This window comes from Perca flavescens, chromosome 24 (assembly GCF_004354835.1).
Source record: "Perca flavescens isolate YP-PL-M2 chromosome 24, PFLA_1.0, whole genome shotgun sequence".
Lineage (NCBI taxonomy): Eukaryota > Metazoa > Chordata > Actinopteri > Perciformes > Percidae > Perca > Perca flavescens.
In genome coordinates this window covers 10,468,786-10,484,943 of record NC_041354.1, presented here as the reverse complement: position 1 = coordinate 10,484,943, position 16,158 = coordinate 10,468,786, and the positions used below count along the sequence as shown (strand labels likewise).

Below are 16,158 nucleotides of genomic sequence, written 5' to 3'. Positions count from 1 at the left end.
ATACGTTGAAGACATATAAAATAAACGGGAAGGTGCGGTAGAAACCTGTAATGGCGTATAAATAAAACACAACCCAAAGGACATACCAAAGGTAAAATGTTGCACATGTAGACACAAAATCACAGTATAGCAAAAATGTTAGACTCGCGTGTGTTGACATTTATTTTGACACAACCGGATGTTTTTTTCTGTTTTATTCAGGCTCGCTTAACTAGTGCATGACGGCTTCATCTCAGCTTCAGCTAAAGAGCAAACCGACATCAGCTGAGTTTTCCTTGTAGCAAAGGAATTTATCATCACGTAAAATTCAAGAATAGCATTTTACAAAGTTACATATTAGCTGTTAAACTAATGAAATAGCTAGCTGCCATCTATCGTAACCACAGAAACAAGGCAGAGGCAAAGGAGAAATAACAAACCCGGCAAACAAAGAGGTCCTTTTTTCAACGACAACATTTTTCCTCCATATTCAATAGTTATGAGTCATGTGGCCGTCGAAAATGTCCACGGTCTAGAGCAGCAGGTAAGCCGTGTCAGTTACATGTGTCTTGCAGCGTCAGTTGATGAAAAGTGTTACAACAGCAGGAATAAATTGTTAGCTCACCGGCTAGCCTAAAACGCTGCTAACGAGATGCTATCGTGCTAGCTAGCGTTGGGTGCACTTCAATTCCACACTCGCATGGCCAAGAGTGGCTGCGGGGCGGGGAATGAACCATAAAATGTGGAAAATGTTATTGGTTCTTCCGCCTCTTCAACTGTTGGATTATAGCTAGCTATGTGTGCTACATCCGAGTTGTCCACAATGATTTAAGAAGGCCGTGGTCTACTGGTAAATGCTTTAGAATGTGGACAGAGACCCAAATTTCCAATTACGCCCGAGTGGTTCCGTCGGCTTCCCCGTGTGAACATATGAAACGCACTCATTAACTATTATCTTCGCTGCGTTTCTCTTGCAGCTTGATACAATAATAAAATGGAGCTATGCAGAGATGGAGCTAGCGGGTCGGACACACAAACAATGCGGGGTTTGACAGTTTAGTCCGCTGGCTTTCAGATCATACATGCATAGTTTTATATTGACTGCGTCCCGCTTTAAAAAAAAAAAATGTTCATTTCTTCTGCGTCACTAGCAACGTAATGTTAGTCTAGCTGTGTCTGACTGGTTAGACAGTTGGATGGCAACAGAAAACTACTGTATGTTCTCAATTGATGTTTTGGAAAGGTCTACTTAGCAAAAAAGTCTAAAGAGCACTGGATGCACAACATTATTGTATGTCATTTGTTTCAGTGAGGATGCAAAAAAACGGCTGCAGTGCACTGGAAAGGTTTTTATTTATGGCTAATTCAATCCCTGTTATTAGCTAAGTTAACTTAATGTTGCTGCAGTTCAGTAGAAGTCGAGCATCCCACCCCAGACCGAAATTCAGTTTATGGAAATAAAATCAAAAAATTTCCTGAACAGCAGTTTGTTTCTCTGCTCATACAAAGCTAGAGGCACCAGCTGAAGCACGTGTGTAAGCCAAGCTTTTACATTGCTTATTCTGATGGATAAACAAAAAAAAAAAAAACATTGTTTGCTTTAGTTTTAAAGTAGGCAGCAGGTTTTGGTGTCACCTGCTGCAAGAAGAAGCATTCTCCAAAGTCAAACACTTAGAACAAGGCATGCTAGTTTGTTTGTTTGAAAATGACTAAGTGTTGTTGTTGTTGTTGTTGTTTTTTCTGACTATATGCATCTGTTTTTTCAGCTCGCTGTCCTAGACTTAAGTGCGGCAGACGGACAAGGTGGATTACCTAACCGTAAGCAGCCTTTAGAACTTCTCCTCTTCTTTTGACACAATGTGCATAGACACCCACAAACCTGAACATTTTACCTCAGTCCACACGTAATAAACTATGATAATAAGGCCACAAACAAGTAAGTACTCCTAATGGAATAAATTGGGCAGGACAGGAAAGCAACCAAGGAAATAGTGTAAATTCTTTTCTTTATTGACAGAAGTACTACAATGAAAAACCTAATAAAACTAATCTGTCCAATGTAGCAATTTAGTACAATTTAACCCTCTAAGACCTACATAGACTCACTTTTGTCTTTGTGGGAGGGATAGGGGATCTTTAGGTGGAGATAGAGGGTCAACGGTATATGCCACATAGAAGAGGTGTATAATCTGAAAGCTGGGAACCTGATTAATCTGTGATGTAGTTGTTTCTAGTAGTACATGTGTAATAAACATTGTTTTCTGTTTAGACTCTTATTCAATTTTGAAAGTTTAGAGTGTATAAGGGACTTAGAACATTATAATGGAAGTATACGATGGCAATTCTCATGCTTAAAGGTGCTGTAGGTAGGATTGTGAAGATCCAGGATTTAGCCAAAGAATTTGAACATCGACAACTTCTCAGTCCCTCCCCCGTTTCTGCAAAAGCCCAAATGGTCTCATAAGCCCCTCCCCCACACACAAGGGAGAATGAATGCAGTGATTGACACGCAGTTAGCCCCCGGCCATGATTGGTGCATCTGAACAGGGAGTGGTGGATTTTTGCAAATCACACTACAGGCTGTAGATGGTTCCAGAGGAGCTGGATTTTCTACTACTTTCTACTCAAACATAGGGTCAGTTTCAGCAAATATGACAGAAAGTTAGTTTTATAAGGCTTACCTACTGCACCTTTTTAATTATGTCCAATAAACTGTTGCAGCATTTTTTTGGGTTGATACCATTTGTTAGAGATTTGGTGCAAAATATAACCATTTTGACCACTTGAGAATTAATGAAAATGGGGGGGAAAAATCCCTCTAAAATACCACATTAAGACACCAAGACCTTAAGGAAAAGCCATAGAAAAATCCATGCTGTGATTTGGTATCAAAAACTTGTGACATTAGATTTCTGTGAGAAGCCATACATCTCTGAATGCTATATTTCTCTAGTTAGTGGTTGTAACGTTTCATGAGGCTGTGATTATCCTAGAGGTCACAACAGGTCATTTTTATACAGTGAGGTCAAGTTTCAGAAAGTGGTCTCACTACAATGGAATGGCTACTATGGGGACTGACATCATCACACATGAATACAATTGGGCTCATTTAATCCACAGGAGTCTCAGCTTTCCAGTCATACCCAATTTATGCAATTGCAATACTGTTTAGGGACCCCAGTGTGCAGACATAATTAAGTACACTATTTTTAGAATAGACGAAAATAACATTTATACTTTATAACAAAAACTGCATGGGATTAGCATAAAGTCAGCAAAGAGGAAACTAGTGGGTCCCCACAGAACCCTTTTTTCATTCAGATATCTTGAGGTGAAATGGTTATGCCAGTTTTCCCTTACCAAAATCTAGCCTAACTTTGGAGTAGTGGTGTAACGGACCATATTTGATCCTTAGCCCGTACGGATCAACACTCAGGATTCGGAAAGCATGTGAAGCCCTACTTCGGAGCGTTATGGTTGGTACCAATGGATGCCTTAGACCTTCTACTTTTCATATGATACCAGTATCTCCACTCTAGCTGAAGAACCCAGCCTGCTGACAGTAATATGGGCCGGGTGCTTCTATGCTCCCACAGGTCTCAGAGGGTTAAATGTTTCATTGACACCAGAAAAACTAGGTGATGAGTTTGGAAATATATATTGGATTTCCATGGTTTCTAGCATCAGATGTGCACCATAGATCAATGCATTTTGGGGGTGCTTCAAAAGATTTTAATAAGTTTAAAATCAAGTCCTTAAAGTCTAATAATACATTAAATGATGTTGGACACTGTCTCTCTCTGTCTGCAGGGCGATATATTCCTCCACATTTACGGAACGACGCTTCCAAAAATGGTGTGTAGCATCATCGAGTTAAAGCTGTCCTGTGGAGTTTTCTTGTAAACAAACAAAAACTTTTAAGTTATGTTTACATTTAATGTTACTCACCAAAATACATTGTGTGAATCCTAGAGTGTATTTCCTTCCTCATAAAACAATTGCAAAACAGATTTCTTTTCTGAATAGCATTGTTTCCGTCCATGTTAGCTAGCTGGCAGTCGTCTTCTTACGTGCCTTTGCTGGTGCATCACTACGTTTCTTTGCACAAATGCATTACTGCAGTCAGCTGTTGGTCAGTGGAATAGTGTGAAAACGGTGGCAGGATGTGAATCGCGTCACCCGCATGCTTGTGTCGAAGTATGCATGCACAATACAAACAAAATGGGGACCCGCTTGAAAAAAATATCATTGCTGCATACTAGGGGTCCAAAAACTCCACAGAGTCCCTTTTTTATTAAGTGCATTTGTTAATGATAAAAACCACAACTCAAACACTGTCCTCCTGTCCAGCAGGAAATGCCTTTGCTGCTGGTCGACCTGGTGGCTACACCATAGCGCCCCCGGCCAACTGTAAGTTCCTCCATTTTGTTACCATGCACTGATGTTCATTTTGTTATTACATATTATTCCAGAACTATCCTTAATTTAGCATCACCCATCAGTATGTTCTCTGGTTTCCTCCTGTCAGTGAAGTGAAGAAAGTGGTATTAAGTAGTCTGTGATCTTCATCACTTATGTGTTATGAATAAGAATTAAAACAATAATGTCCGTATTCACAGCAGTGATGATATAAGCGTATTATTGAAATGTACTATTTAAAATATATACTAAATTGATCTCATATTGCAAACGTGTGTGAAATTCATTTATTTTACATTAAAGTGCTCATATTGTGCTGTATTGGCTTTTTCCCTTTCCTTTTATTGTGTTATGTCTTTTTGTGCACGTTATAGAACAGAAAACACTGTTCACAAACTGCTCCAAACATCTTTGTTACTTCCGTGAAGAACGTGCGTCACTTTGTAACACACATGCTCGCCTAGCTTCTAGCGTGGCACGCCCTCATGCTCTGCAACTGACTAGCTAGCAGTACTTACTGCGCATGTGGGACTCCCAACAAAGATGGAACAGAAGGGAGATGTCTCACTCTGTAGCTAAAACAGAGAGCTCAACACACAGGGTGAAAAGAGGAGCTGCAGCAATGTGCAGTACAACATAAATATGGTGTTTTCTGAAACCTATTCTGGTACAACTTCTAAATACAATTATAAATCTGAAAATGAGCACTTTAAAATTGTAATAAGAAAATAATTGCAGGTTTTAAATAGCTTCCATTTCATGTGATACTTACTCCAAATACCCGAATAGTAATTGTATTACTACACTGGACAAATGAGACAAAGGGATTTTAGTGCTTCTTCTATTTTATATGAATATTTATATAACAAGTCAGCATTTTATATTTAAAAATTATAGATAAATCAGAAAAATGTATTCATTTTAAGAAATATATATTAGGCCACATTGACCGTTGTCTTGTAATTATTTTCCTTTTCTCCCTCTGCAGATGGTTGGGACGGGGGACGCAACAACTTTGTCAATGGCTACCATGACAACCGCATGGCTGGCAACACGTTTAACCGTGGCCCGCCTCGTATGGAGCGGGGCAGAGGTGGCGTCGGAGGAGGTTACCGTGGCAACAGGGGCGGAGCCTTCAACCCCATCAACCCAGCACAGCCAATGGCCTTTGGTGGATATGAAAATAAAGGTGGGATTTTAACAACTTTTTTTCTTCCATAGTTTATGATAACTGCAGATAACATGACCTGTGTTTCCTGTGTTAACACGACTCTGGTTTTCTTTGCACCCTGTTCGTGCATCTGTCATTCATCATGAAGTTTGGACACACCTTCTCATTCAATGTGTTTTCTTTATTTTTATGACTATTTACATTGTAGATTCTCACTGAAGACATCAAAACTATGAATGAACACATATGGAATCATGTACTTAACAAAAAAAGTGTGAAATAACTGAAAACATGTCTTTATATTTTAGATTCTTCAAAGTAGCCACCCTTTGCTTTTTTTTTGATAACTCTGCAAACCCTTGGTGTTCTCTCAATGAGCTTCATGAGGTAGTCACCTGAAATGGTTTTCACTTCACAGGTGTGCCTTGTCAGGGTTAATTAGTGGAATTATTTCCCTTTTTAATAAAAAAAGTTGTTGTCAGTCAGTCAATGTTTTCAGTTATTTCACACTTTTTTGTTAAGTACATAATTCCATATGTGTTCATTCATAGTTTTGATGCCTTCAGTGAGAATCTACAATGTAAATAGTCATGAAAATGAAAAGGAAACGCATTTGAATGAGAAGGTGTGTCCAAACTTTTGGCCTGTACTGTACTTTGCGTCTCAGTCCAAAGACTGTACTAATTAAATACATGTGTGAAAGTCTCTTCTAATAGTTTTGTGTTCATTCTCCTGTCAGACGCAGGCGGCTGGAACACTGCTAAAGACAGTTATGGCAGTTTTGGCAACAGCCGAGGGAAATCTGCATTCTTCAATGACAGAGGCAATGCTAACAGAGGGAGGTAAGGAGACGAGACACAGAGACCGACTAAATAACTGCTGTCCCAGGACTTCTTTGTTTTTCTTTTTTAATTCTTTGTCACTGTACTACTGACACAACTTCAAGTTAAGGTGCCATGTTCACTATGAAAGCAAAAACGTTGACCTCTTGTGATGCTTTGTGTGTTTGTACGCTGTCCTGGTAAAAATCTTTGCTGTTAGATAAAAAGAAGCGTGTGGTGTGACTTTATATCATAGTTGATCAATGGCTGTTGCCTGCCCCTGGCCTGTTGGTGAGCTAGAAGCAACAAGGACTGCAGTGTGAGGCGAAGTGGCCATTCTGCAAATGCAAAATTCATAGTATGAAATTAAAAACTGTAGTCTAGGGTAGTGTAATTTGGACAATTGGGAAAACATCGAAACAGAATCACACATCATGTGTCATTGTCTCTTTTTCTTTTTGTGCTCAGGTTTGACCATGGTGGATTTGGTGGTGGTGGAGGAGGAGGAGGAAACAACCGATGGGTGGAGGAGTCCAGGGAAGAGGGAGACTGGTCCAAACAAACACCACGTAACGAACGCCTTGAACAGTAAGTCTGTGCCTTTACTTTTACTGCAGAAAATATTGAGGAAACTGTTCACGTCTGGTAAAATCAGCATTAGACAATTTGACTTGTTGTCGGGGTTTCATTGGGTCTCATGTCCTAGAATAACCCAAAAACATCTGCCAAATAACTAAACAGCTGTGAGTGACATTCATTTAAGATTACAGTAATTGTATCAAAGAAAGATGTATTCAAATGGGCTCCTCGGTTATGGAAAGAAATCAAATTACAATTATTTTGGTCAATATTGAAATCCCGATTATTTAACACAATTGACTTTTGGAAAGATGTTGCATTTATTGAACATAAAAAGCAGGTAAACAGTAAAAACACCTTGAACTGTGAAATTTCCCTTGACCCGTTTCCTTTTTGAACTTTTTGAATGCCCCTTCAGAACACAAGACAAAATAAGAGTTCCCTTGCAAAATGTTATGCGCAAATGATCGTTTTTCTCGATTTACATTGTTTTTGTGATCGTTAGGAGCTAAAATTGAAATTCTGATCAAAATCTGATTAATTGCACAGCCCTAATATTCAAAGACATATATTGTTTTTTGTTTTTTTAACATAAGTGTATTTATTGTGAGTCATTGTTAAATTGCATGTCTTTTCTCCTGCTATGTAGTGAGTTGTTCGCCGCCAGTAACACCGGGATTAACTTTGAGAAATACGATGACATTCCTGTTGAGGCCACAGGACAGAACTGCCCTCACCACATCGAAAGTGTAAGTTAACTGTTAACTCGGGATCCAACAATATTACATTATATATCAACGGCATGATTACTTTTAACTGCTGTTTTTGTAAATGTTTTTTGACTGTGTGTGTACTGTGTAGTTCCAAGATGTGGACATGGGTGAGATTGTCATGGGTAACATTGGTCTGAGTCGCTACACCAGACCGACTCCTGTCCAGAAATATGCCATTCCTATTGTCAAGTCAAAGCGAGACCTCATGGCCTGCGCACAGACAGGTAGAACACACACACACACACACACACACACACACACTTACACTACATCATATCTCTAAGAGACAAAACAAAGTGATATATTGGAGTTAGTCATAATACTATGAAAGGATCACTCTGTTGAATGCACATGGAGATGGATGAGTTTGGCTTTGTGTCTGTAGGTTCTGGGAAGACTGCAGCGTTCTTGCTGCCGATTCTCAGCCAGATCTACACCGATGGACCAGGAGAAGCTCTTAACGCAGCTAAAGCATCTGGACAGGTAAGAAAAAAATTAGGACACTTTATTTGCTCAAAGTTGTAAAATGGACTAAAAAGGCATGGATCAATTGCTAGGGGCATTTAAAACAAGACAAACATTAAAGCCTTTTTTTCATTGAACTATAATGTTTTATAAAGAAAATATTTTTCTTTTAGATTAGCTAAATTGTATTTAGTGTATCCACCAGATAAACAACAAAAACACTACATTTGGTTTAGATGAACGCACTTGACAAGTAATTGGCTAATGGTAGATAATGGTAGACAAGACCACAGTTACACAAGATGGTACGTAGCTTCCCCTGTTAATGAATCAGGCAAAGACACTTTATCAGGACATCCCTATGTCTAATTAGTAATAGGCCAAAAGTATTTCACAGGAACAAACCACAATTAAAGAAAAGTGATAAAGTTAGTTTTTTGATTTTATATTGTGACCTCCCCCAGGTAGGGATCCACTGGCCTAGTAAGTCCTGATAAGTGGTGACCTGTACTGTGAATGTTAGTGCTCACATTTAAATTAAACAATGGTTCTTGTGAATCAAGAAACATGTTTTTGAAATGTTGTGTTGTCATTGTATTACAGGAGAATGGAAAGTACGGACGTCGTAAGCACTTCCCCATCTCACTGGTATTGGCTCCAACCAGAGAACTGGCACTGCAGATATATGATGAAGCCAGGAAGGTAGACACACAGACACACACACACAAAAACACACACACAAAAAAACACACACAAAAACACAAACAATGTATTTCTTCCACCTTTTTGTTTTTGTCTGTAGTTTTCCTACCGCTCCAGAGTGCGTCCCTGTGTTGTGTATGGAGGAGCAGACATTGGCCAGCAGATAAGAGATCTAGAAAGAGGCTGCCACCTGCTGGTGGCCACACCTGGAAGACTGGTGGACATGATGGAGAGGGGCAAGATTGGACTAGACTACTGCAAGTAAGACATGGACAGGAGGAGGGAGCGATGGATAAAATTAGGGTTCTTTCATGGACTGGTTCAATTTAGTGATATTACTGGTCGTTTAGAATGAGATGGGTATGATTTAATTGCATTTCACTCTGCATCTTTCTTTTTCTTCTTCACTTCAGCTACCTGGTCCTGGATGAGGCAGATCGTATGTTGGACATGGGATTTGAACCACAGATAAGACGCATCGTAGAACAGGACACCATGCCGCACAAAGGCATCCGACAAACCATGATGTTCAGCGCAACCTTTCCTAAAGAGATCCAGGTACAATTGCAATACTCCAAAAAAAAAAAAGGAAAAATCTGGCGTGTGCTTTACCCTTAAATATGTTTTTGATAAGTTGTAGTATTACAAATAAAAAATTTAAAAAATTCTTTTGCTGTAGCCAGACTATAAGGCTCACTTACAAGAGTGAAGTCTTTGCTGCATTCACGTAGCTTCAAGTGCTCCGGCGAAAACGTCAGTCTTCATTTATTTGTATGGGGGTGGTGGGTTTTGGCTGCAGCAGTGGGGCCACGGGGGGGGGTGCCGTAAAAAAACAACGGTGAAAAGTTGAAACCTATTAAATTTTTGTAGTAACACAACTCAACATCACGCTGTGGTGGCCAATCATGTAACCTCATCATAAAAAGAATCTGACGGAAAACGGTCGTTGTAATTATAAAGTCTACTTGTGCTACATTGGGGGGGGTTAAAGTGCACAACAGGATGTCAGACAAATGGGCCCTTTTAAGTGACACTCCCTCTTCCCTGCACTACCCTTTGCCGTGCCGCCAGAGCTCTGAGGCTATGTGCACGCAGCCTTACTGAAAGAAGAGCGAAGCAGGGGTTATAAGCCGTAATGCCAGTAAACGGCACCTAAATTTATAACAGTAGAATTACAATTTTGTTTGCCTAGCCAGTGCTAAAAATCTATTTATACACATTTTCTGCTCCATTTCCAGATCCTGGCCAGGGATTTCCTGGAGGACTACATCTTCCTGGCAGTGGGCAGAGTGGGTTCCACCTCAGAGAACATCACTCAGAAGGTTGTGTGGGTGGAGGAAAGCGATAAGCGGTCTTTCCTCCTGGACCTGCTCAGTGCTACAGGTGAGACAATCGCATAACAATAACAGCTTTTTAAGATTACCTTCAGATGTGTCCCAACACTGCAGGCTATGACACATTAACTTCAACCTGAATAGATTTTTCTACATCGGTGTAGAGCTACTGCGGCTAACACTTATACACACACAATGTGGTGTTTTATTTCCCCAATCCTTTTGCCATATCATATTTGTCGTCTTCCCATCTCAGTCAATACATTCTTGTGTCTCATGTTAAGCACAATGTTATTTCACACAACGTAAGCACCCTTTGTTTAATCATGTTCAGAACTTTCGCAAAATTAACTTTGGTACTTAATGAAACAAAATCTAAAATTGATATTCTAGGTGAAGGGGTTTAGAGAATCTGCTTTTTGCTTTCTGAAACATGCTCAGAACCCAGATAAAGTCTGTCTGCATGTTCTGCCTTGTCCTTGAGCAGAAAACCTCAAGCAGGTTTCATCAAATTACACATTATTTTCTCAGTAAGGCAATAGTGAGGATGTTCCATAAAAATAAATGTCATTTCCACTCCGTAACTTTCAACAAATATTTAATATTCCTTCCATTTACAGTAGAAATCCATTTAAATTGACGCTTTTGTTTTTGGGAAAATAAGCCATTTTCTGCTGTTAGTAAAACAAATTTTGTGAACTGAGGCAAACTTTGGGTACATCAGGAACACCAAGCATACATAGTTGGTTTAATACTGCTGATTGAGTGCAGTTGACATGTTGGTGGTTTGATGTGGTTTTATCCAAAGTCATCCCCAGCGAGGTACAGGACAATACTGGAGACAACATAGAGAAACCTGGTAAGATCCTCAATGGGGAAATTTGTATCTGTCATTTCATATATTTTAAATAATTTTGCTTGCCCTTTTGATGTTCTTCTCTGTGGACGGAGACTCCTTTTGTTTATTCAGTAATTTTTGGTTCTGTGTACCATTTCATCGGTCCGGTTTGCTAAGCTTAAATCAAACATGCCTGTTGTATTTTCTTTTCTTAGTTTTTCAAAGTTTATTTGTGGCATCTTTTATGTACAGTATGTTGCTGTGGTGTCTTCATCTCACACCCAAAGCCTTGATGGAGAGAGTCTGGTTATGTTGTCGTCTCAACAGCTAACGAGTGGATACAAATGTCCTCCACTTCATAATCGGCTAGTAATATTGAGGAAGAACTATGACCGAACTCTTTCCATCAGTGGCTCTAGTCACAGTGCCTGCACAACAACACAGTGCTGCTGATACTGTTAGCTATTGTTTTTTTTTGTAGTTATTATTATTATTATTATTATTATTATTATTATTATTATTATTTTTCCCACACTGCACTCCTTGTTGCCTGTTGCACTATTCTGTTCATAGAAAAAATGTACTGTGATGTGAAAAATTTAAACTAAGGTGAATATTATTAAGATTCATGTATCACACCAGGGACATGAACAGCCATACCAGTAGACGTATAACCTGCCAGTAGGGCTGAAACTAATGATTCAATTATACACTGAAGGATTTGCATCTCTAGATTGTCAGCGTGATGCAATATATTTTGTATCTACAGCTTTTTTTTTTTTTTTTTTTTTGGGAAAATTAAGGAATAAGATAACAGGAAGATGGTGAATTTCCACTCAAGTGTTACATTTTGACTAAAATGATTTATTTTTTGCCAGATGTCGGTTTCCCTGACTATTACATAAGCTTAAGCTTCCTGAAAAAGATTGTGACTTTGACAAAAACGTCAGATTGTGTCACATCAAATTGTATCAAAATGTCACAAACCTACTTGCAAGCTGACGTCAATGTTTTGTTGAGTATGCAATTTGATTGGTTGTTCTTTCATTAGGTCAAATAGGATGTCTGAAACTTACTTTTTTTTGCCAAGTCATCAGCAATCCCTAAGAATTCGGATGCATTTATCTCTTTAGAGCAAGAAACCTCATCAACAAAAGACCAGTGTGAAGTTTAATACGCGTTGCATAGATTCTAATCTTGACCCAAAGATTATTCCTCATGATTTTTGATGACCCCCTGACCTTTCTTCTGCAGCATTACAAATCTGAAGTTTGGATACAGAAAAACCCTGCTGCAAGTTAAAATCAGCTTTCTGTGTTATATTTTTAGCGACCACCCTGATTATACACTCGCCTTAATGAATAACCTCAGGTGTCTTTTCTCTCGGTTCATCAGGTAAGGACTCGTTGACTCTGGTTTTTGTGGAGACCAAGAAAGGCGCGGACGCCTTGGAGGACTTCCTGTATCGGGAGGGCTACGCCTGCACCAGTATCCATGGCGACCGCTCCCAGAGAGACCGAGAGGAAGCCCTGAGCCAGTTCAGATCAGGAAAATGCCCCATTCTGGTGGCCACAGCGGTAAGTAAAAAAAAAAAAAACTTGTATCAGTTACAGCCCAAGTGAATAGTATCACTGTATGTAAACGTGTGTCACAGTGTGAGTGACTTTTCTTTTTTTTTCTCTCTCTTTTGTACATACTCAGGTAGCAGCTCGGGGTCTGGACATCTCCAACGTGAAACATGTTATTAACTTTGACCTGCCCAGCGACATAGAGGAGTATGTCCACCGTATTGGACGTACAGGACGTGTCGGAAACCTGGGTAAGACTACAACTAGCGTCAGTCAACGGTATTAAGCCATGTTACGTCATCTAAAACGGGGATAGACTCAAAGCTATTTTTACTTGTGATTTACTGCTAATATTAATTTCTACTTTGTTACCTGCAGGGCTTGCCACATCATTCTTTAATGATAAAAATGGGAACATAACTAAGGACCTGCTGGACATTCTGGTAGAGGCCAAACAAGAAGTTCCCTCATGGCTTGAGAGCCTGGCCTATGAACACCAGCATAAGAGCAGCAACAGAGGACGCTCTAAGAGGTATACATACACACTATCTCCTCTTAAATGGTGAATGTGTGTGTTTTACTCTGCATGTTAATGCCATTTAAGGGTCTAAGCCCATCCATGGTGTTGCAGTGAACTTTGTATTTGAATTAAACAATGGATTTGATTATGCCACCAGGTTCGCTGGTGGTTTTGGAGCGCGTGATTATCGCCAGACGGCTGCCGGAGGCACCGCTGGAGGGTTTGGAGGACGTGGAGGTCGCAACCAGGCAGGACATGGAGGAACCCGCGGGTTTGGAGGAGGTGAGGAGCTTGTGGATAGAACTACTAGTATGTTATAATGAACTGTAGTCTCGCATTGCCAGACCTTCCTCCACAGCGCTGCAGGGGAGGGTCTGGCTAGTCCACTCAGCATTCCGGGATGGGAGAAAAACGTGCTCCGGTTTAAACTAGTGCTGTCAAACGATTAAAATATTTAATCGCATTAATGTCATAGTTACACGCAATTAATCGCACATTTTTATCTATTCTAAATGTCCCTTGATTTATTTTTGTTTATTTATTTTTCTCATTTTAATGCTCTTATCAACGTGGAAAAGTGGATCGGCTTGCTTTGTGGTTTTGTCACCTGGCTTTGACGAGGGGGCGGAGAATTGGCATCAGCTGTGTGCTTGGCCATCATCAAGTGATATTTCAGACTGGACGTGCTGCGATGATAGCTCCGTTCACAAGGCCAAAACCTACAGATCACTTTGGTCTTGTCAGTGGAACCATTTGGCAACTTTTTAAAATTAAACTTTCCATTCAGAATCTTATTGGCATCCATTTTGGCGTCTCGCGCTCGCCATCCACTCAAAACGTAATGTTAGCCAACTACTCTCTGGCTGGTTCGCAAGCCCAAACAAGTGTGTGCGGCGTGCCGGTTGTTTTGTTTCCGGTCTAGCTAGATCCGGTGTGGTGTTGTAGTTTTTCTAACGTTACTAGTTGTTGTCGTTAATCTCGCGATTAAAAAAAATTGACACCGTTAAAATGGGTTTGCGTTAACGCTGTTAACGCGTTTAACTGACAGCACTACTTTAAACCAACCACAATCATCTTGGGCGGTGTTAAGCGCCGGACGGAGCCATGGTGCCGCTGCAAAATAAAATTAAAACAGCATGTTTCAGACGGTTGCGTGACCAGAGACGTAACAAACCCCGGGCAAATATTGGAGATGTATTTGAAAGATGGAGACAGCTTAGAGCCCAAAAGGACGCTGAGTTGGCTAATTTTCTCCTGAACAGGTAATCATTTAGCTTCAGGCTAATTTATCACAACTACTAGGGATGGGCATTTTATGTCATTTCAGCATTTGTGTACTCACATTGAATTATATAGCTAGAGTACCTGAGTTAGTTACTCGCAAAAACAATTGAGACACAGCCAGTAAAGTGATCCTGACTGGTCCTGGGTAACGCCGCCAAGCTAACCCTGCTAACATGGCTGTTTACAACGTGTAGCCTGTTCAGCGGCCGGAGCCGACAACGGTGAGTTATTTTAAGCCACAAGAGGGGGGCTGTAAATCGAGAGGACTGAGTTTGCAGTGTGTTCAGCAATTTTTGCCGCCATTCTAAGCTAAGGTATTTTGGATTTGTACTGCAACTTTTTTTTAAACACTAGCTGTCAGTATTACATATTGCACCTTTAACCATAGTCCTCATAAATCCACCGGAGTTTAACAACACAAAGAAAGCGGAAGGTAACTGACATCCGGCCAAAAAAGAGGGACATCCGGTGGAATTTCCGGCGGCACTGGAGCAATCCTGGAAGTGTAACTTTGTGGATATAGACCAAATGAACTGCAACCTGACTTGGAAGTTTCCTGTTACTTATGGCTCATTGGGAACACTTTTACATTGTTAACTTTTCTTTTTGTGTTCTGTTTCCTCCCTTTCAGGTGGTTTTGGTAACTTCTACACCAGCGACGGCTACGGAGGGAACTACTCACACTCTCAAGTAGACTGGTGGGGCAACTAGGTTCCTCCTTTCCCCCTTTACTCATCCCTCTTTCTTCTTCTCACAGATTCCTCCTTCCCTTCTCCACACTTGTCTGGACCTTATCCATCTCTTCCCCTTCATTAACCCAAAGAACCCACGTGCATGTTATTAAACTATTTATACTCATTTATATAGCCCTCCTTCCATCCCTACGCACTCAGATATTTTAATTCTTTTCCTTTACCTGTCCTTTCCATCTCCACCTTCGTCTTTAATGTTCCCCATCTTTTCTTCTTTCTTAATTTTTGTTAAATCTCAACTCTTAAATAGGCCACAGTATAAAGGGATTTCTTCAATTTCAGTTGGTGTAAAATAGTAGCTTACACTAGCTAGCTACCAGCTAGCACCATCTTTGAGTTTCAGTAAGGACATTTTGAACTATTTCCCCTCTGTGGCAAGTGCTTGAAGAAAAAATAACCAATTGAATTAAAGTTCTAGGTGTTGTTTTTTTTTTTTTTTAACCCCCTAAGATTAGATGGACATTTAAGATTTACAGTGAGTTAGTTCTACAAAACATCTGTAGAAGACCTGGGGGGAAATCCAGTTTTTTTTTTCTCTCACTTGAGTTTTGGCTTCATTTTGTTTTTGTCTGCATTCACCCAAAGCCAGCCAGGCGTCTTGTGTACCTTCACATGTCATCTTTGTATGTAACGCATGGCCATGTTGTAAATCACCGGCCAAAACCTTTTCTAAAATATAGCGCAGAGATTGGCAAGATGTCGAATCTGAGCAAAATATGTCTGCATATAAATTCAAAAATAGGAACTGGCTGACTTCTCCTTTATTTACACGATAGATACTTAAAAGCAGCCACAGAAACAGAACATTTTAGTTTTGTTTTTCTTTTCACTTTTTTAAAACATATTGAAGTCTTGATTTAAAGAGATCTGAGAAAGATGTCTAACAGAGACTGAAGGGACAAGGCTGGACAAACTGAAACACCCAGCCAATGGGACGCCAGCAGACGTTGTCG

At 40.0% G+C, this 16,158-nt stretch overlaps 1 protein-coding gene across 4 annotated transcripts; it reads left to right on the top strand.

The window, feature by feature from the left end:
• The first annotated feature begins 211 nt into the window (after positions 1-211).
• LOC114551168 (ATP-dependent RNA helicase DDX3X) lies at positions 212-15,592 on the top strand. Of its 4 annotated transcripts, none has more exons than XM_028572318.1 (19): positions 212-523; positions 1,746-1,797; positions 3,790-3,834; positions 4,333-4,389; positions 5,387-5,587; positions 6,309-6,411; positions 6,859-6,978; positions 7,619-7,718; positions 7,831-7,966; positions 8,128-8,225; positions 8,811-8,909; positions 9,010-9,170; positions 9,323-9,467; positions 10,148-10,292; positions 12,477-12,658; positions 12,783-12,900; positions 13,028-13,181; positions 13,327-13,451; positions 15,085-15,592. In XM_028572318.1, the coding sequence occupies exons 1-19, from the start codon at positions 479-481 to the stop codon at positions 15,162-15,164; spliced, it is 2,166 nt and encodes a 721-aa protein (XP_028428119.1). In that variant the 5' UTR covers positions 212-478; the 3' UTR covers positions 15,165-15,592. The 4 variants fall into 4 exon arrangements, with proteins under 4 accessions (XP_028428119.1, XP_028428118.1, XP_028428121.1 ...); XM_028572317.1 differs by having other exon boundaries at positions 4,330-4,389; XM_028572320.1 differs by lacking the exon at positions 3,790-3,834.
• Positions 15,593-16,158: the final 566 nt, after the last annotated feature.

What these genes read in the sequence shown, in the direction of transcription:
- LOC114551168 (XM_028572317.1), top strand. Translation starts at nt 479, where the DNA reads ATGAGTCATGTGGCCGTCGAAAATGTCCACGGTCTAGAGCAGCAG. An exon ending in TGGTGGATATGAAAATAAAG is followed by an intron (nt 5,588 to 6,308) that starts GTGGGATTTTAA and finishes TTCTCCTGTCAG; the next exon opens with ACGCAGGCGGCTGGAACACT. An exon ending in AACAGAGGACGCTCTAAGAG is followed by an intron (nt 13,182 to 13,326) that starts GTATACATACAC and finishes TTATGCCACCAG; the next exon opens with GTTCGCTGGTGGTTTTGGAG.